This window comes from Somniosus microcephalus, chromosome 16 (genome assembly GCF_052327205.1).
Source record: "Somniosus microcephalus isolate GS21.2 chromosome 16, FLI_Smic_1.0, whole genome shotgun sequence".
In the NCBI taxonomy this organism is placed as follows: domain Eukaryota; kingdom Metazoa; phylum Chordata; class Chondrichthyes; order Squaliformes; family Somniosidae; genus Somniosus; species Somniosus microcephalus.
This window is the reverse complement of record NC_141002.1, coordinates 5,503,029-5,523,768: the sequence shown is the minus strand read 5'-3', so window position 1 is coordinate 5,523,768 and position 20,740 is coordinate 5,503,029. Positions and strand designations below refer to the sequence as shown.

At 50.9% G+C, this 20,740-nt stretch overlaps 1 protein-coding gene across 1 annotated transcript in view; it reads left to right on the top strand.

Annotated features, from left to right (window-relative positions):
• Positions 1–20,740, top strand: part of LOC147105950 (uncharacterized) — a gene marked incomplete at its 5' end in the record, with an annotated part of 367,623 nt that overhangs the window by 9,104 nt on the left and 337,779 nt on the right. The window contains one exon of the mRNA XM_086009773.1: positions 20,288–20,415. Within this exon, the coding sequence (XP_085865899.1) occupies positions 20,288–20,415 (128 nt within the window). The remainder of the gene's footprint in view (positions 1–20,287; positions 20,416–20,740) is intronic.

The following is a 20,740-nucleotide window of genomic DNA, read 5'->3' as shown; positions in this document are numbered from 1 at the left end:
CGGGCCGGTACAAGATCTCGTAATTGTAGGTGGAAAGTTCGATTCTCCACCTCAAGATCTTGTCATTTTTGATTTTGCCCCTCTGCTTGTTGTTAAACATGAAAGCAACTGAACGTTGGTCAGTGAGCAGGGTAAATCGTTTTCCGGCCAGGTAGTGCCTCCAATGACGCACAGCCTCCACAATCGCCTGGGCCTCCTTCTCAACAGCGGAGTGTCTGGTCTCCGGGCCTTGGAGGGTTCGTGAAAAGAAGGCCACGGGTCTCCCCGCCTGATTGAGGGTAGCGGCCAGGGCAAAGTCGGACGCATCGCTTTCCACCTGGAAGGGGATGGATTCGTCCACTGCGTGCATGGTGGCTTTGGCAATGTCTTCCTTGATACGGTGGAAAGCTAAGCGGGCCTCTGCCGTCAAGGGAAAAGAGGTGGACTTGATCAGCGGATGGGCCTTGTCCGCATAGTAGGGGACCCACTGGGCATAATAGGAGAAAAACCCTAGGCACCTCTTCAGGGCCTTGAGGCAGTGGGGCAGTGGGAGTTCCATAAAGGGACGCATCCGGTCGGGGTCGGGGCCGATGACTCCGTGTTCCACAACACAGCCAAGGATGGCGAGGCGGTTTGTGCGGAATATGCACTTCTCCTTGTTATATGTCAGGTTCAGGAGTTGGGCGGTGCGGAGGAATTTTTCGAGGTTTGCGTCATGGTCCTGCAAGTCACGGCCGCAGATGGTCACATTGTCCAGATATGGGAAAGTGGCCTGCAACGCATTTTGATCTACCATCCGGTCCATCTCCCTTTGGGAGACAGAGACCCCGTTGGTGACGCCAAAGGGAACCCTAAGGAAGTGGTAGAGGCGGCCGTTTGCCTCAAAGGCAGTATACTGGCGGTCCTCAGGGCGGATAGGGAGCTGGTGGTACGCTGATTTCAGGTCAATGGTCGAGAAGACGCGGTACTGCGCGATCTGGTTGACCATATCAGCTATGCGGGGGAGTGGGTAGGCGTCCAGCAGGGTGTAGCGATTTATTGTCTGGCTGTCGTCGATGACCAGGCGCTGCTTCTCGCCGGTCTTAACGACCACAACCTGGGCTCGCCAGGGGCTGGTGCTGCCCTCAATAATCCCTTCCTTCAGGAGCCGCTCCACTTCGGTTTTAATGAAAACCCTGTCCCCGGCACTGTATCGCCTGCTCATTGTGGCGATGGGCTTACAGTCGGGGGTGAGGTTAGCAAACAGTGGGGGGGGGTGACTCTGAGTGTGGAGAGGTTGCACCTGGTGCGCGGCGGGCAATTTGGGAGCTGCTGGCTGTGGACTGTGAGTGGGGGTAGGGGTCCACCGTACGCCATCGTAACACTTTTGAGGTGGCACTGAAAATCTAACCCCAGCAGGACGGCAGCGCAGAGGTCGGGCAGGACCAGAAGTTTAAAATGATCGTACACGGTCCCGTCTACTACGAGTGTCACTACGCAGTAGCCGCCGATGTCCGCCGACTGGGACTCGGAGGCCATAGAAATCCGCTGGTGCGCAGGCAGGACTGGGAGAGAGCAACGCCGCACCGTGTCGGGGTGGATGAAGCTCTCCGTGCTCCCAGAGTCAAAAAGGCAGATTGTATCGTGGCCATTTACCTTAATGTCCATTGTGGAACTGGCCAGCTGGTGCGGTCTCGCTTGGTCCAGTGTAACGGATGCCAGCGTAGGGGTCGGTGTGTCGCTGCGGGTATCAGATGAGGCGGTGTTGGGGGCCTGCTGCATTCCGGCTGTCGTCCAAGATGGCGGCGTCCATGATCCCCATGTGGCTGGAGGCGTCCAAAATGGCTGCTGTACCGGTGGTTCGCACATGGCCGGGGAGGCCCAAGATGGCGGCCCGCATGGCCCACACACGGCGCTGCTGGGGTTCGGGGTGGCTTTGGCCCTGCAGACGTTAGCGTAGTGTCCCTTCTTCCCGCAGCCCGAGCAGATCGCGTTTTTCGCCGGGCAGCGCGCTCTGGGGTGTTTTACCTGGCCACAGAAGTAGCATTTCTGGCCTTGGGGCACTGCTGTCTGGCCTTGGGACACTGCTGCGGTAGTTGGGCCATTGCTGGCGTGTGGCTGGGGTGGCACGACGCTATGAGGCGGTCCTACCGTGTCCCAGGCTGTCATTCCCCGCGGCGTCCACGGTGCAGAGGAGTAGGCATCCATGCCCCGGTAGGCTGCATCCAATGATAGTGTGAGTTCAGAGGCCTTGTTGAGGTCGAGGTCACTCTGCTCCAACAGTCGCTGTCGAGTGTAATTGGATCTGTGGCCCGCTACAAAAGCGTCCCGGATAAGTTCCTCTGTGTACACGGCGGCCTTTACATCCTTACAACCACAGGCCCGGCCAAGCACAGACAGTGCCTGAAGGTATTCCACGGTCGATTCCCCAGGTTGTTGTTTACAACTCCCCAGAAGGTGCCTGGCGTACACTTCGTTCACTGGGCGCGTGTACTGGTCCTTGAGGAGCTTGATAGCGTCCGCGTACGAGGTCACGTCTTGGATGACCGAGTACACTCGGTGGTTCACTTTGGAGGTCAGGACATCCAGTTTGTCCTCGTCCGATTTGATTGCTGCGGAGGCGGTCAGGAATTTTTCGAAACACTTAAGCCAGTGAGTAAACATGGTGGATGAGTCCGCCTCCCGATGATCTAAGTCCAGGCATGCTGGTGTGAGGATCTTCTCCATTATAAAAATGTTCTTAATAAAATTGATGCGCTATCAATTACTCATAAAAGACTGAGAGTTAAGAGAGTAACTAAAGGCTTTTATTAACAAAAGAATGAAGGTCTGCCTCGAGTGGTCGACTGGTCCAGAAATACAAAGGGCTGGGGAGCAGTCACCTTTATACTAGGACTTGTGGGAGGAGTCAGCCGAGGCATGTCCAGGCATGTACACAGTGGAATACAAACAGTGGTTTACCACACGCACCACCACAAGCCCCTCTCCATCCATGGGAATGGCCCTCATCACCATGGCAACGTGTGCACATCGACTTTGCTGGACCGTTCATGGACTCCATGTTCTTGATTGCAGTCGATGCTCATTCCAAATGGCCCGAGGTCATTAAAATGAAATTAACCACATCTGAAAAGACCATTTCAGTTCTGAGGACCATGTTCGCTAGAAATGGCCTACCAGAACAAATCTGCACAGACAATGGACGACAATTTGTCTCTGACGAATTCCAAGGTTTCATGAGGAAAAATGGAATCAAGCACTACACATCTGCCCCGTACCATCCAGCTACAAATGGCTTGGCAGAAAGATTCGTACAGACTTTCAAGAAGGCCATTAAAGCAATGTACAGCGAGAATCTACCACTGCAACACAAGATAGACAATTTCCTCTTTGCTTATTGGAACGCAGTACACGCAGCCACTAATCAGACTCCAGCGATGATGTTTCTGAACAGGAACCTGAGATCTCGCATGGACTTTCTTAAACCGAATGTACGTCATGATGTAGAGAACAAACAGTTCAAACATTTGAATGCTAAGCCAACAAGAAGCTTCAGTGTGGGACAGTCAGTTCTTGCTCGTGATTTCCGGACGGAAAAGTGGCAACCAGGGACAATATCCACAAGAGAGGGACCACTGATGTATACTGTGGATGTGGGAGAGAACGTTTTGAGACGTCATGTGGACCAAATTCTGGATGTTCAGGTGGAAAACACCCCTATACCTCGCCCAGACTCACCTGACATGGAAACAGACACTCCTGATTCATCAGCATCAGCACCAGCCTCATCCACAGCTGAGAGCTCTACCTGTGCTGATAGCTCATCTGATGCACCTGTACCTGTACAGTCTCATTCCCCAAAGCAAAAGAGTCTGGAGAGACATTACCCAGAGAGGCAGAGGAGGCCTCCCCAGAGACTTGACTTGTAAAAGGGCTGTTGACAAAATAAAATGTTATGTTGGAATTTGAATTTTGTTACTTTTAAGAAAACAAAAAGGTTACTGTAAAGACAGGCTCTGCATGTTAATTATAGAAATTTTGCGTTAATATACTATTAAACTAAAGGGGGATGAAGTGTAATGTATACAACATTGAAGCTACTACTTTGTTTTGCGGATGTACATCCTTAATTGCGAGCGTATATAACAGATTTGTATAGTCAGTGCCGAAGTTCCAGTTACCCAGTAAAGATCACTTGAAGTTATTCTCAGTCTCTGCTGCTTTATTATTTTATGTAGTTGTGTATAGCGGTACAAACACAACACCATTGCAAAGGACTGTTATATTGCAAAGTGCTATTCCATTGCAAAGGACTGTTATATTGCAAAGTGCTATTCCATTGCAAAGGACTATTATATTGCAAAGTGCTATTCCATTGCAAAGGACTATTGCAAAGTGCTATTCCTTTGCAAAGGACTATTCCATTGCAAAGGACTATTCCATTGCAAGGTGCTATTTCATTGCAAAGGACTATTATATTGCAAAGTGCTATTCAATTGCAAAGAACTGGACTTCTCTCGTCTTCTAGCGGCCAGACTGGCCTTCACTATCTCTTTATTCCCCCTGCTGGTTTCTGAATGGGACCTCACTGCACCACAGCCAGCTGCCCAGAGATTCCCTCTCCCCTCAGAACAGGCCCTCAGATATTGGGCTGGTTTCTGCTTTTGTAACAGGTCCAATCCTAATGACCCCTCCTTACAATGCCTAATTCTCTGGCTATAGTCCAAGTAACCTCAGATTTCCTTCCCCCTCGCCCACCCCATTCATGCACGCACTTTGCCTGCTGCACGGATCCCAGTCCCTTACTGTCATATTTTTTTCAGCCATTTCCAGGCCCTACCCTGCTCTCTCCTTTTCTTCTCCCCATCCACCAATGTCCTTTTTCACCTCCCCCTATTCTAGCACCATGCCTCACTTGATTCTTGCTCCCACTTGATACTATCCCTTTGCCTCTTCTCTCCTGACCTGTCCCAGACCCCACCCACTCTGTAGTTTCATGCTATCTTATCCCATGCCCTCTCCATACGTATACCTTCCATGGGACCTATCTCCTGCTTCCTTGACTTCCCTGCCACTCAACTGCTGCCCCCTCAAATCACCTCCATGCCCACATTCTAACTGAACTCCCTTTCTAAATCCCTCTGCCTCTCCTTTTCTCTCCTCACTTTTAAAAACCTCAAAACCTATCTCCCTGACCAAGCTTGAAGTCATTCCTTCTACCCTCACTCTCCATGGCTCAGCCTCCATTTCCACTGTGATGTCATCCATTTTGGATCCAAGAAAGACAAATTGGAATATTTCTCAATGGCGAGAAACTAGGAACCAAAGGGACTTGAGTATACATGTTACTAAAAGCTGGTGCTAAAAGTAATCAAAAAATCTCATGAACTGTTGTCCTTTCTCTCAAGGGGACAGAAATACAAAGGGGAGGGAGTGATGTTCCAGTTGTACAGAGCCTTGCTCACACCCCATCTGGAGTAACTGCTTTTAATTTTGGGCACCGCGTCTCAAGAAGGATATATTGGCCTTGAAGGGGATGCAGCGTAAATTCACCAGAATGATACATGGGCTTAAAGGATTAAATTATGAGGACAGGGAACTGGGAACATTTGGGAAATGGGTGCAGTTGTAGGAATTGACCGATCCCTAACTGAAGCACTGAGGTTGAGTCAGTTCAATAATTCAACCGAATTTAATTAAACAAGCGAAAAAAACAAACGCATGCAGGAGCAACAGCAAACAGGTCTTTACAGCAGCTTGTTACACGAGGTCTGACTAAGGGACCTCCCACTCTCTGGCGTCATGACGTCATCACGTTTCCCGCCGTTCGGGGCATCACGTGACCAACGTGATGACGTCATCGCGTTGTTTCAGGACTTTTACAGAATGCTTATTTACACTCAGCAAACAAACATAGATGCTGTAACATTGGGTTAAAGACAGTTATGCATTTGTACAGGAGTCCATTGGTGGTTTTGCCACACAGTAGCATAGTGATTATGTTTCTGGACCAGTAATCCAGAGGCCTGGACTAATAATAAGAACAAACTGTTAGATCCGTGGTTCAGTAGATAAATAATCACACGGATGCTGTACATTAACAAATAACAGGTCTTTACTGGAGGAGGGTAATCTCTAGACTGGGGTACAGAGGCATGCGCACAGCTTATATACCGGTGTGGTCACTGCCGGTACTACAGTATATAGGAGCTGTAAAAAGTAGTTCTGACTTAAAGGCACATACACTACAATTCCTCCCTTTTTAGATTAATAATACCCCCTTAATATTCAAATAACAATTACATTTTTACATGTACATTCAATAACAAAAGTCCATTTATAGATTCAGTCTTTGGGGCGGCTTCCTGACCCTTTCGGGATAGCGCCTTTCCAGAGGTTCTTGTTCTTGGTGCAGAGGCGATTCTGACCCCTTTTCATCGGGTAGTTCATCGGGTTCCACTGCTACTGGGTCTGAAGTAGATGCTACCGGTATGTCGGGTTCATCCCCAGGTACTCGAGACATGGGGTTGGCGCATTCCTGTGATGCTAAGATCTGATCGACGTGGCGTCTCACAATGTTCTCCCCGACATCCACGGTGTACATTAATGGCCCCTGCCTTGTACATATCGTTCCGGGTTGCCACTTCTCTGTTCGATAGTCCCGGGCCAAGACTGGTTGCCCTACATTGAAGCTCCTTGTCGGCTTCTCGTTGAACTGCTGGAATTGTTTGTCCTCAACATTTCTTCACACATTTGGTCTGAGCAAGTCCAGACAAGATCTCAACCTTCGGTTAAAGAACATCATGGCCGGGGTCTGGTTGGTAACTGCATGTGTCGCGTTTCGGTAGGCTAATAAGAAATTGTCCAGCTTATGCTGTAGAGGAATTTCCTCATCGCACATGGCATTTATCGCCTTCTTAAAGGTTTGTACGAACCTCTCAGCCAATCCATTGGTGGCTGGATGATACGGGGCGGATGTGTAATGCCTTACCCCATTCCTTTTCATGAATTTTTGGAACTCGTCGGACACAAACTGTGGTCCATTACCAGAGCAGATCTGCTCTGGCAAACCGTTTCTGACAAATATGGTCCGTAGGACTGCAATCGTTTTCTCTGTAGTGGTTGAAGACATCTTTATCACCTCAGGCCACTTTGAATGAGCATCCACTGCTATTAAGAACATTGACTCCATGAATGGACCAGCGAAATCAATGTGCACCCGTTGCCATGGAGAGGAGGGCCACTCCCATGGGTGTAGAGGGGCATGTGGTGGTGCATTTTGGACCTTCTGGCATCCTAAGCAGCTCTTCGTTAGGTCTTCGATTTGTTGATCGATTCCCGGCCACCACACATAAGCCCTAGCAAGGCTTTTCATTTTCACTCCCCCCAGATGACCTTCATGTAGCTCATTTAGCACTCTCTCCCTTAACTTGGGTGGAATCACCACTCTGGCTCCGCACATCACTGTCCCCTGGCATACTGACAGCTGTTCTCTTCTGGATGAGAATGCTGGCAACAGTGAGTCGCCATGTGTTGGCCATCCCCTCACCGTCAATTCATATACCCGTGATAGCGTCGGATCATTGCGGGTCTCCTTCTCTATATCCGCGTTTGTTACTGGCAATCGTTCAATTATCGACGAATAAAATATCTCGATAGGGTCCACTGCTGGTGCTTCCTCCACCGTAGGCAGTGGCAGGCGCGATAGCCCATCAGCGTTCCCATGCTGTTTCGTGCCTTTATATTCTATTTCATATTGATTCGCCCCTAGAAACAGGGACCATCTTTGTAACTGCTGTGCAGTCATTACTGGCATGCCCTTCTTAGGATTAAAGATGGAGACAAGTGGTTGGTGGTCAGTCAGCAAGGTGAACTTCTGCCCATGCAGATAGCGGTTGAATTTTTTTACTCCCCATACTAGGCTGAGGGCCTCCCTGTCAATCTGGGCGTAGTTGCGCTCGGCTGAGGTTAGTGACCGAGACGCAAAGGCTACTGGCCTCTCCCACCCGTCTGGGAATTTGTGCGACAGCACTGCTCCAATGCCGTAGGGTGATGCATCACATGCCAAACGAATTGGTAGTGCTGGGTTGAAATGGGCCAACACCTCTTTTGATGTGATCAATTCTTTACACTTCTGGAAAGCTCGTCTACGTTCGTCATCCCACTTCCATGGTACCCCTGTTTGCAGTAGGGTGTTCAGCGGGTGTAATACTGTAGACAAATTTGGTAAGAACTTATGGTAATAGTTTACCAGCCCGAGGAACGACCTCAGTTGTGACACATTTTCCGGTGCTGGAGCCTTGACTACTGCCTCAATCTTGTCAGGAGACTTATGTAACCCCTCTTCATCGATGACGTGGCCGCAATACGAGATCTGTTTCTGGAAAAACTCGCACTTGTGGCGATTAGCTCGTAGCCCATATTCCTTTAATCTGGCGAGCACCTTCTCAAAGTTAGCGAGGTGATCACCGTCATTTTCGCCCATGACCAAGATGTCGTCCAAATAACACTGGGTCCCTGGAATCCCTTGCAGGACCTGATCCATCGCCCTTTGCCAGATAGCCGGAGCCGAGGCTACTCCAAACACCAGCCGGCTGTATTGATAGAGACCTTTATGGGTGTTGATCGTAAGGTAATGTTTCGAAGCTTCTTCTACCTCCATTTGCAAGTACGCCTGGGCTAGATCAATTTTGGTGAAGCGTTTACCACCAGATAGCGAGGCGAAAATATCCTCAATTCGTGGAAGCGGATATTGCACCGTGTGAAGGACTGGGTTCACTGTCACCTTAAAATCCCCACAGATGCGGACCTTCTTTGGTTCCCCAGGCGTATTACTCAACGACCTCTTCATTACGGGAACGATGGGTGTAGCCCACTCGCTCCAATCCACTTTGGACAGTACTCCTGAACGTTCCAACCCTTCCAGCTCTGCTTCAACCGCTGGTCTGATCGCATAAGGCACTGGTCTGGCCTTCAGAAACTTTGGGCTTGCATTTTCCTCTATTTTAATTGTTGCTGTTCTTCCTTTTAGTGTTCCTAGTCCCTCCTGGAACACTTCTTTTGCGTCAGTTAGCATTTTTGACAGTCATCCAGGTGTGACGTCGTCATCCTTTTTGGCCTCAACCTTCAGTGCCTGTATGGAATGCCAATCTAATTGTATCTTTCGGATCCATTCACGTCCTAGCAGTGGTGGTCCTCCATTTGGCAATAAATATATATCCATTTTAGGTATTTCCTGACCTTTATATGTCACTTTCACCCTTATTTTCCCTTTGGGGTCGACTTTTTGCCCCGTATACATCTTCAAGACAATCTCTGTAGCTTTCAAGGGTATGTGTGAAAATAGCCGCTTGTAGTCTCTTTGATTTATGACTGTTAGAGCTGACCCTGTGTCCAATTCCATTTCCACTTGGACTCCGTCTATCTTGAGTGTAACCCAGATAGTCTGGTGATCCTCCATTTCAGTTACATTATGTAGTTTCAGACAACCCAGCTCCTTGCTTCCGGAGTCTGTGTCACTTTTTTGTTCGTCTGAACCACTGTCCATCACCTGGTGTACCTTTTTGTACTTCGCCTGTGGAGATTTCTTACTGTTGGTTTTCTTCCCAGACCTGCAGACTCTTGCTATGTGTCCTGCTTTCCCACACTGTCTGCACACTTGGTCCTTGAACCAACAATCTTTCTGGTCATGTGTTGTTCTGCCGCAGCGATAGCACTTCCCTGTTCCATAGGTCATTTCGTTGGTGCCATATTCTTGCGGTCTCCATTGTATCTCTGCAGCGCCTCTTGCAGCTGCTTCGTGTGATGCTGCCATACTGAAAGCTTTGTCCAGTGTAAGGTCCTTTTCTGATAGAAGCCGTTTCTGGGTTCCTTCACTTTGTAGCCCACACACAAACTTGTCCCTTAACGTGTCTGCTAGTCCCGCTCCAAACTGGCAGTATTTCGATAGCTTGCGCAGTTCCGTTAGGTACTCAGCATTGCTTTCTACTTTGTGTTGGTTCCTTTTATGGAACTTAAATTGTTCTGCTATCAGCAGCGGTGTGGGGTTTAAGTGGTCCTGCAAGATTTCTACTATGCTTTCAAAATTCTTGTTTACCGGCTTCTCTGGAGTTATTAGATTTCGCAGTAACCCATAAGTTTTTGCACCCATGGAATTTAACAGAACCAGTGCTTTATTAGCATCTGGCACTTCATTTGCCCTGCAGTACACCTCAATACGTTTCACATATGTCGCCCAATCTTCGACTTCATTGTCGAACGTAGAGATACTGCCACTCTTCGGCATCCTTGGTTGTGCGTTAACTATCACCAATGGCACCTCCCGCGCTTCCTGTTCTTCTCCGCTGGCAAAAATGGTGTCTCCCGCGCTTTCCTTCCTTCCCGCGCTCGCCCGTCTTCTCCGCTGCGGCTTTGCAAAATGGCGTCTCCCGTGCTCTTCCTTCTTCTCCGCGGCTCAATGGTGTCTCCCATGCTCTCCCTGCTTCTCCGCGGCTCAATGGCATCTCCTGCGCTCTCCCTGCTTCTCCGTGGCTCAATGGCATCTCCCCTTGCTTCGCCCCGCGGACCCTGATCAGCCCGTGATCCCTGGCTGTGCTCTGCGCATTCTTCTCTTGATATTTGTCGACGCCGCTCAGTCTAGAACCCGGCTGTTTCTTACCCTCTCTCTCTCCGGTTTGCAGTATTTTCCCTCGACGCCGCTCGGTGATCAACCCCCGGCTGCGCCCTGCTCTCTTCACCCTCTTTCTTACCCCATCGACGCTGCTCGGCTCTCTCTCTCTGCCGTCGGTCGGCTCCAGCCGCCGCTGCTCGGGAAGGGTCTGCTCTGGACCTGTCGTCGGTCTCTTACTGCTCGTTGTGGCTGGGGAACCAAGCCCGGCTCTCCACAGCCTCCCCAGCGAAGTTGGATCTCTGCCTGACTGCTAGGCGGTTGCTCGCGGTCAACGCCCGTGTTCCTGGACTCGACTATTTTTTTTTTTATGTTGCAGTTAGATTCGCATCGACACTCGTCACCACTGTTAGATCCGTGGTTCAGTGGATAAATAATCACACAGATGCTGTACATTAACAAATAACAGGTCTTTACTGGAGGAGGGTGATCTCTAGACTGGGGTACAGAGGCATGCGCACAGCTTATATACCGGTGTGGTCACTGCCGGTACTACAGTATACAGGAGCTGTAAGAAGTAGTTCTGACTTAAAGGCACATACACTACACAAACGAAATAGGAGCAGGAGTAGGACATTTGGCCCTTCGAGCCTGCTCCGCCATTCAATAAGATCATGGCTGATCTTCTACCTCATCTCCACTTTCCTGAACTATCCCCATATCCCTTGATTCCCTTAATATTCAAAAATCTATCAATCTCTGTCTTGGATATATTCAACGACTGAGCCTCCACAGCCCGCTGGGGTAGAGAATTCTAACGATTCACCACCCTCTGAGTGAAGAAATTTCTCCTCATCTCAGTCCTAAATGGCTGCCCCCTTATTTTGAGACTGTGACCCCTGGTTCTAGACTCCCCAGCCAGGGGAAACATCTACCCTGTCAAGAGCTGTGAGAATTTTGTATGTTTCAATGAGATCACCTCTCATTCTTCTAAACTCTAGAGAACATAGGCCAAGTCTACTCAATCTGTCCTCATAGGACAATCCCCCCCATCCCAGGAACCAGTCTGGTGAACCTTCGTTGCACTTCCTCTATGGCAAGTATATCCTTTCTTAGGTAAGGAGACCGAAACTGTACCCAATCCTCCAGGTGTAGTCTCACCAGGGCCCTATATAATTGCAGTAAGACATCTGGGCCTAGAAATTCAGTTGGTTGCGCCAGCAGTTAGCGCCTTAAGAGAAGTGCATTTCGGGCGCTATGCGTGTAGCGCCCGGGCACAGCGCAGTTTGCGCCTCGCCCCAAATTAAGTTGACCCTTAGCGCCGGCGCAAAGTTTAGCGCCCGCCCGGCTGCGCGCGCAGAAAATGACGTCACATCCTCGTGCAACGCCCTTTGCGCGCCCCGATTCCAAACTTCAGTCGGACCGCCCCATTGTGCGGCTGGTGGCCAGAGCGTTTGTAAAATGGAACGCAACACAGCCGACGCGGGCCCCGGGGAGCGCAAATTAAAGGGCACGTACCCTGCAGTATAAAGGGCAGCCATTTTGCAGCAAACACTCTTGTGCAACGGATTTCTGGACACACAACAAGGAGGAGAGCAAACTGGTTTCGTGCAGCAATTGCTCAGGTATTTTTGGACTCAGGCCAAAGCGCTGCAAGTGCCCTGTTGGAAATTTGACTGTTTGCCAGCATTTGATGGGGGTTGCATGGGGTGCCAACGCGGAGTTTCAGCGCCATGTGCGTAGGGCTCGCAGACGCGGGGTCAGAGGGGCAGCCCTGGCTAGAGGCAGAGGGGGCAACAGGCGTCGGCAACATAGGCCTTACCCAGTCAGGGTATACCGCCAGCAGCGCTCCTACCTCACCATGAGTGGCGTGCGATGTGTAAGAAGGCTGAGATTCTGAAAGGAGGTGGTTGCAGAGATCTGCCACCTGCTTCGCAGAGATCTGCGTCCAAAGCTCAGGTGCAGGACGTCTCTGTCGGTGGAAGTGAAGGTGACAGTGGCATTGAACTTCTATGCCACCGGCTCCTTCCAATCCGCTGTTGGGGACATAGCTAACATATCCCAGTTCGGCGTGCATCGCTGCATCCGCCAGGTGACCGATGCCCCTTTCAGAAGGAGACGCCAATTCATCTCCTTCCCCATGGCCCTGGAGAGCCAGCATCAGCGTGCAGTGGGATTTGCAAGACTCACGGCCTTCCCCTTGGTGCAGGGCGCCATTGACTGTACGCATGTGGCTTTGCGGGCACCTCTGGAGCATGGCGAGCAGTATCGCAACCGGAAGGGCTACCATTCTCTCAATGTGCAGCTGGGTGTGTGACCACAAGCAGCGCATCCTGGCTGTCAATGCCTGCTTTCCAGGCAGCTGCCACGATGCCTTTATCCTGCGGCAGAGTACTGTGCATGACATGTTCGAGGCACAGCCTCCCCCAAGAGGATGGCTACTCGGGGACAAAGGCTATCCTTTGTGTACCTGGCTCATGACCCCGCTCCACGCGCCCAGGACCGCTGCTGAAGAGGCATACAATGAGAGCCATCAAAGGAGCAGAAACATTATCGAGCAAACTATTGGGGTCCTCAAGCAGCGGTTCCGCTGCCTTGATCGTTCCGGCGGATCTCTGCAGTATTCGCCGCACCGGGTCTCCCAATTTGTCGTAGTTTGCTGCATGCTACACAACCTGGCTCTCCGCAGGATTCAGGCACTGCCACCTGATGTTGGACCACCACCTCAGGAGGAGGAGCAGGAGGAGCAGGAGGAGGAGGAGGAGTACGTTCCCAGGAGGGAGCGACAAGGTCCAAGGGCCGTCCGTTGCCAGCTTATTGAACGTAACTTCTAAGCCCCCTGTCAGGGAATGCCTTGTGGCCATGAAGCAAGATGAATGCAGCCGCTCCGCAAGCCCTCAGCCGGCGAAGGCAACAAAGACTAACAAGAACAACCATGGACACTGTCTGAATAAAGATAAATTTATATTTGACAAAAATGAAACCCCTTCCCACATGAATGCCAAAAACAATCAACGGCCCCCACAAAAAGTGCAACAAACGACTCACTCCCACAACCTGGGGAGGAGTAACTCCACATTTGAACAAACCAGGCCTCAACCTCGGCCTTAACGCAAAAAACATACCCATAAACAAAACAACCATGGGCAAAATAAAGATGTCCACCGCCATATAAAATGAAAGCTGGCCACACCCTCTACTTAGTGGCCCGCGAGGGCGAGACCTTGTCCAGCCTTTTGGCGCCCCTGCCCGGCCTGCTGCTCCTCCGCAAGCTCTGCCCAGTGGCTGCTGCGAGGCTGGGGGAAGGCGCCTGAGGGTCAGATGTCCTTCCGCCAGATGGCCTTGGGGGGCGGCCTACACGGGCTTTGGGCCTCGAGGGGCCGGCTGTTGATTGGCGCACATGTGCATGCCCACCATCAGCTCCAGCTGCTTGCCGTTGACGCTCCACTGGGGGAGTGGCGGCGACGGATGGCGCAATGTGGGAAAGCTGGCGTATTGGAGGCGCTGGCTGGTGATGTCGCACGCTGGCACTCGCCCGGGCACGCACTGCACGATCCGCACCAATCAGCCGAAGGGCGGATCGCTGTGCTGCTGCAGCGCGGCGGGTGTCCTGGCGATGCCTGGCTGAGGCAGCGCATGTGGCAGCAGTGAGTGCCCCTGTTGCCCTGGTCTGCGCCCGCATCACATCCGCCACTGACTTGACGGCATCAGCCAGCGACTCCATCGCCGGAGGCATCCGTTCCACTACCTCCATCATCATCCGGCCACTCTTGGCATTTGATGCCCCAAACTCCCGCACACTGGTCGCCAGCGACTCGATGGCCTCAAGCATCCGTCCCACCACCTGCATGAGCTCTGTGTGGCGGCGGTCCGAATCCTCGGCCATTTTGTCAAGCTGGCGCGCCTCCTCCGAGGCGAAGGTGGCCGGACTGGAGGCGGGACTCTCCCGCTGGGGAGCAGGGGTCCGAGCTAGGCGACCCTTGGCACATTGCTGGCGCCGAATGTCCGCAGCAACTGCACTCCCCTCCGATCCTTCTCCCCTCTGGGGGGAAGGCCGCGGCCCACCCGCAGCCCTCCTGGGTGGCTGGACGCCACTGGGCCCAGCAGCTGCACTCCCCTCCGAAAGTTGCTCCAGGCTCTCGTCCAGGGAAGACGTGTCCAACACTTCGCCCTCTGCTGCGGGACCTGAGTCCTCCCCTGATGGTCCGGGTTGCTCTTCCTCCTCCTCCTCCTCCTCCTCCTCCTCCTGTTTGGAGGGGCTGTCACTGGCAGCTTCAGGGAGCTCTTCATCACCAGCTGAAAGCAGGAAGGCACAAGAGTAGCTTCAGAGTGAGGAGAGGGCATCAGCGAGGGAGTCATGACTGGTGGCATTCAGCGCATTGGTGGCACAGTGGCAAAGGAGGTAGCTCGGATGCGCAAGTGCGACGAGAGAGGGCCAAAAGGCGAGGTCCTTACCATTGCCGGGCAGCGGAGGGTCGGCTTCTCCGCACGCTCTGGGCACAATCACGCGGCCTCCCATGAGGCCACTCACGCGCTCCTCCAGGGGAGTGAGCTTCTGGAACTTGGCGCGGCCTCCCCCGGTGATGTCGCGGCGCTTGCGATTATTTGCAAGTTTAGCCTGCAAGAGAAAGGACGGGCTCTAAGTACGGTGTGTAGCCGTGACGTAGTGTGCACTGCCTCCCATGGTGGAATAGCTTGGCCAGAGTGTAGCCCTGATCTAGTGTGCACTGCCTCTCATGGTGGAATAGCTTGGCCAGTGTGTAAAGTGCAGAATGTGCAATTGATGCTCATGACTGTCCCAAAGCTGCTGGCTGAGGGCTGCCCATTAGGCCTTTCAGGTCCCTTTGCCCATCATGTCAGGTGTACATGCAAGAATGAGGAGGAGAGTGGAAAGGGTACTCACCCTGACAATCCTGGTCAGGTCATTGTATTTCTTCCGACATTGCACCTTGTCCCTGGGGGCATCGCCGTAGGACGACACCCTGGTGGCGATCTCCCTCCAGGCTTTGGTGTAGACGCGGTGGGTGGGATTCCTGCCAGTGTCTGGGAACAAGATCCTGCGCCTCTTCTCCAATGCTGTCAGCATGATATCCAGATCACGCTCTGAGAAGCGCAGGGCACGCTCACGGGCCTTCTCATGCGTTGCCATGGCTCCTTGGGCTCAGCAGCAGTGTTGAGGCCTAGTTTGAAAGCTGCAGTGTGCAGGGCATGGCAGCAGACCAAATCGTCCCTTCCCCCTTTAAGAACTGGCCGGCGCCACAGGGTCTGCTGTCAATCAAAAAATGACCGCACCCGCGCTGCGTCCCGCCTCGGCGCTATCCCTCTGCACCGCCGGCTTAGCGCCTAAAGATAGTCGTGTAACGCCTCTTTTAGCGCTCCAGCAACCTCTTAGGGCGAAGCAACTGAATTTCGGCGAAGCGGGCGCAACTTTGGGGCGGGCGCTAAAGTCGGGCGGGCGCTAACGTTAGCGCCCCAAAACTGGCAAAACTGAATTTCTAGGCCCTTTACTCTTATACTCAAATCCTCTTGTAATAAAGGCCAACGTACCATTTGCTTTCCTAATTGCTTGCTGTACCTGCATGTTAACTTTCAGTGATTCGTGTACAAGGACACCCAGGTCCCTCTGAACACCAACATTTCCCAATCTCTCACCATTTAAAAAATACTCTGCTTTTCTATTTTTCCGACCAAAGTGGATAACTTCTGGAGGACATGAGTTCAAATCCCAACACGACAGTTCGTGAATTTGAATTCAGTTAATTAAATAAATGTGGAATAAAAAGCTAGTATCAGTAATAGTCACCAGGAAGATATTTCCAATTCAGGATGGTGTGTGACTCGGAGGGGAACTTGGAGGTGGTGGTGTTCCCCTGCGCCTGCTGCCCTTGTCCTTCTAGGCAGTAGAGGTTGTGGGTTTGGGAGGTGCTGTCGAAGAAGCCTTGGCGAGTTGCTGCAGTTCATCTTGTAGATGGTACACACTGCAGCCACGGTGCACCAGTGGTGGTGGGAGTGAATGTTTAAGGTGGTGAATAAGGTGCCAATCAAGTGGGCTGCTTTGTCCTAGATGGTGTCGAGCTTCTTGAGTGTTGTTGGAGCTGCACTCATCCAGGCAAGCAGAGAGTATTCCATCACACTCCTTACTTGTGCCTTGTAGATGGTGGAAAGGCTTTGGGGAGTCAGAAGGTGAGACACTCGCCGCAGAATATCCAGCCTCTGACCTGCTCTTGTAGCTACTGTATTTATGTGGCTTGTCCAGTTAAGTTTCTGGTCAATGGTGACCCCCAGGATGTTGATTGGGGGGGAGTCAACGATGGTAATGCCATTAAATGTCAAGGGGAAGTGGTTAGACTATCTCTTGTTGGGGGTAGTCATTGCCTGGCACCTGTGAGGCGTGAATGTTATTTGCCACTTATTAGCCCAAGCCTGAATGTCATCCTGTTCTTGCTGCATGCGGGCATGGACTGCTTCATTATCTGAGGGGTTGCGAATGGAACTGAACACTGTGTAGCCATCAGCAAACATCCCTACTTCTGACCCTATGATGGAGGGAAGGTCATTGATGAAGCAGCTGAAAATGGTTGGGCCAAGGACACTGCCCTGAAGAATTCATGCAGTGATGTCCTGGAGCTGAGATGATTGACCTCCAACAACCACAACCATCTTTCTTTGTGCGAACTATGACCCAAGCCAGTGGAGAGTTTCCCTCCTGATTCCCATCGACTTCAATTTTACTAGGGCTCCTTGATGCCACACTTGGTCAAATGCTGGCTTGATGTCGAGGGCAGTCACTCCCACCTCACCTCTAGAATTCAGCTCTTTTGTCCGTGTTTGGACCAAGGCTGTAATGAGGTCTGGAGCCGAGTGGCCCTGGCGGAAACCAAACTGAGCATCGATGTGTAGGTTATTGGTGCGCAACTGCCGCTTGATAGCACTGTTGCTGACACCTTCCATCACTTTGCTGATGATTGAGAGTCGACTGATAGGGTGGGTAATTGGCTGGATTGGATTTGTCCTGCTTTTTGTGGACAGGACATGCCTGGGCAGTTTTCCACATTGTCGGGTAGATGCCAGTGTTGTAGCTGTACTGGAACAGCTTGGCTAGAGGCGCGGCTAGTTCTGGAGCACAAGTCTTCAGCACGACAGCCGGGATGTTGTCGGGGCCCACAGCCTTTGCTGTATCCAGTGCGCTCAGCCGTTTCTTGATAATCACGTGGAGTGAATCGAATTGGCTGAAAACAGGTTTCTGTGATGGTGGGGATCTAAGGAGGAGGCCGGGTTGGATCATCCACTTGGCACTTCTGGCAGAAGATGGTTGCAAACGCTTCATCCCTGGCTTTTGCACTCACGTGCTGGGCTCCGCCATCATTGAGGATGTGAATATTCATGGAGCCTCCTCCTCCTGTTAGTTGTTTAATTGTCCACCACTATTCACGACTGAATGTGGTAGGACTGCAAAGCTTTGATCTGATCCATTGATTGTGGGATCACTTAGCTCTGTCAATAGCATGCTGCTTCCATTGTTTAGCACGTATGTAGCCCTGTACCATAGCTTCCCCAGGTTGGCACTTCATTTTTAGGTACACCTGGTGCTGCTCCTGGCATGCTCTATTACACTCATCATTGAACCAGGGTTGGTCCTCTGGCTTGATGGTAGAATGAGGGATATGCCAGCCCACAAAGTTACAAATTTTGGTGGAATAAAGTTCTGCAACTGGTGATGACCCACAGCTCCTCATGGACGCCCAGTTTTGAGCTGCTAGGTCTAGTCTGAATCTATCCCAATTAGCACGGTGGTAGTGCCACACAAAACGATGGAGAGTGTCCTCGGTGTGAAGACGGGACTTCGTCTCCACAACGACTGTGCAGTGATCACTCCTACCAATACTGTCATAGAAAGATACATCTGTGACAGGTAGATTGGTGAGAATGAGGTCAAGTAGGTTTTTCCCTCGTGCCGGTTCTCTCACCAGCTGCCGTAGGCCCAGTCTGGCAGCTAGGTCCTTGAGGACACAGCCAGCTCAGTCAGTGGTGGTGCTACCGAGCCACTCTTGGTGATAGACATTGAATACCCTACCCAGAGTACATTCTGTGTCCTTCCTACCCTCAGTGCTTCTTCGAAGTGGTGTTCAACATGGAGGAGTACTGACTCATCAGCTGAGGGCAGTAGGTGGTAATTAGCAGGAGGCTTCCTTGCCCATGTTTGACCTGATACCATGAGACTTCATGGGGTCCAGAGTCAATGTTGAGGACTCCCAGGGCCACTCCCTCCCTTCTGTATGCCACTGTGCTGCCACCTCTGGGATGGTGATGGAGGAGTCTGGGACATTACTGAAAGGTATGATTCTGTGAGTATGACTATGTCAGGCTGTTGCTTGACTAGTCTGTGGGACAGCTCTCCCAATTTTGGCACAAGTCCCCAGATGTTAGTGAAGAGGACTTTGCAGGGTTGATTGGGCTAGGTGTGCCGTTGTCGTGTCCGGTGCCTAGGTCAATGCCGGGTGGTCCGTCCAATTTTATTCTTTGTATACCTCTTTGCAGTGGTTTAGTACAATTGAGAGCCTTGCTATGCCATTTCAGAGGGCAGTTAAGAGTCAACTACAGTGCTGTGGGTCTGGAATCACATGTAGACCAGACCAGGTAAGGACAGCAGATTTCTTTCCCTAAAGGACAGTAGGGAACTGGATGGGTTTTTATGACATTCTGCTAGTTTCATGGTCACCATTACTGGTACTAGCTTTTTATTCCAGATTTATTCATTAACTAAATTTAAATTCCCTAGATTCCGTGGTGGGATTTGAATTCATGTCTCTGGCCCTGCACATTTCTCCTCACTAACATCTGGGGATTTGGGCTAAAATTGGAAGTGCTGGCCCATAGCACTTGGAAGAATATCACAGTTTCTTTATCGTCGCTGGGTCAAATCCTGGATCTCCCCACCTAACAGCACTGTGGGAGTACCTTCACCTCATGGACTGTAGCTGTTCTAAACGGCAGTTCACCACCACCTTCTCAAGGGCAATTAGCCATGGTGTGGAGATGCCGGTGTTGGACTGGGGTGGACAAATGTAAGAAATCACACAACACCAGGTTATAGTCCAACAGCTTTATTTGAAATCACAAGCTTTCGGAGCACTGCTCCTTCATCAGGTGAAGTGGAGAGATGCATAAAAACACAGCTTATATAGTCAGAGAATAATGTCAGATGTTTACAGGTAATCTTTCTAACTGCCATTTATCACACCTTGGCAGAGAGATAATCACAGCAATCAAAGGTGTCCAAACAGGTCAGTCAGGAAAACATTACATCAAAGAACAATGAGGTGAGGTCACAAGGGGTCAAATGTTGCAGATGCTGGGGTCTGTATAAAAAACAAAAAAACAGACAAAAAACATTTTTTTTGCTGGAAATCACAGCAGGTCCGGCCGCATCTGTGTGGAGAGAACAAGCCAACGACGACTCGAGTCTGGATGACCTTACGTCAGGTGGGGTTACATGTAGTTCTCTCCACACAGTTTCAGCGCCCTAAGAGGGACGCGGGGCGCCTCGAGCAGCGCCCCGAGTCCCTCTTGTGGCGTTCAAGATGAATTTCCGGCGGTCACAACTGCTCCGATCGCAGCGGTAATTCCAGCGCCCAGGCGAGCTGAGCGGCCCGTTTGCGGCTCCACCGAATTTCTCCCCCTATACACTAGTGTTTAAATAGGCTGTTGTGACTCTTGTTCCAGATTATGCTGAGCCTATCCAACGGCTGAAGAAGAAGGAGACCCTCTTTATGCTACTTGCTCTTCACATGGAAGAGTCTCCACTCTGTGAAGAACCAGTTGAACAAAGGGTCAAAAATGAAAATATCATGGTAGGAAAATTAATGCAATAAAAATAATAATTATTTGTTTCTGAATTGTTCATTTACAATCACTGCAGATTCATAATATCAAGTTAGGCTGTTCCAAATAACTGAAGAGTAGAAACTATTTACCATGGTTTTTCCTTGCATAGAATCTAAAACACCAATTTTAACTTGGGGCTGGAATTTGGGGACAGAAGTGGGTGGCAATCTGTTGTCCTTGGAAATCATCATCAGAGCATCTTTTCCATTGGGGCACAAAGAGTCAGTTACTCAAAGGTAAATTGTCACCAGATCTGTTCTAGATTTGATTAAATTCTTTTTTGGTCAGTTG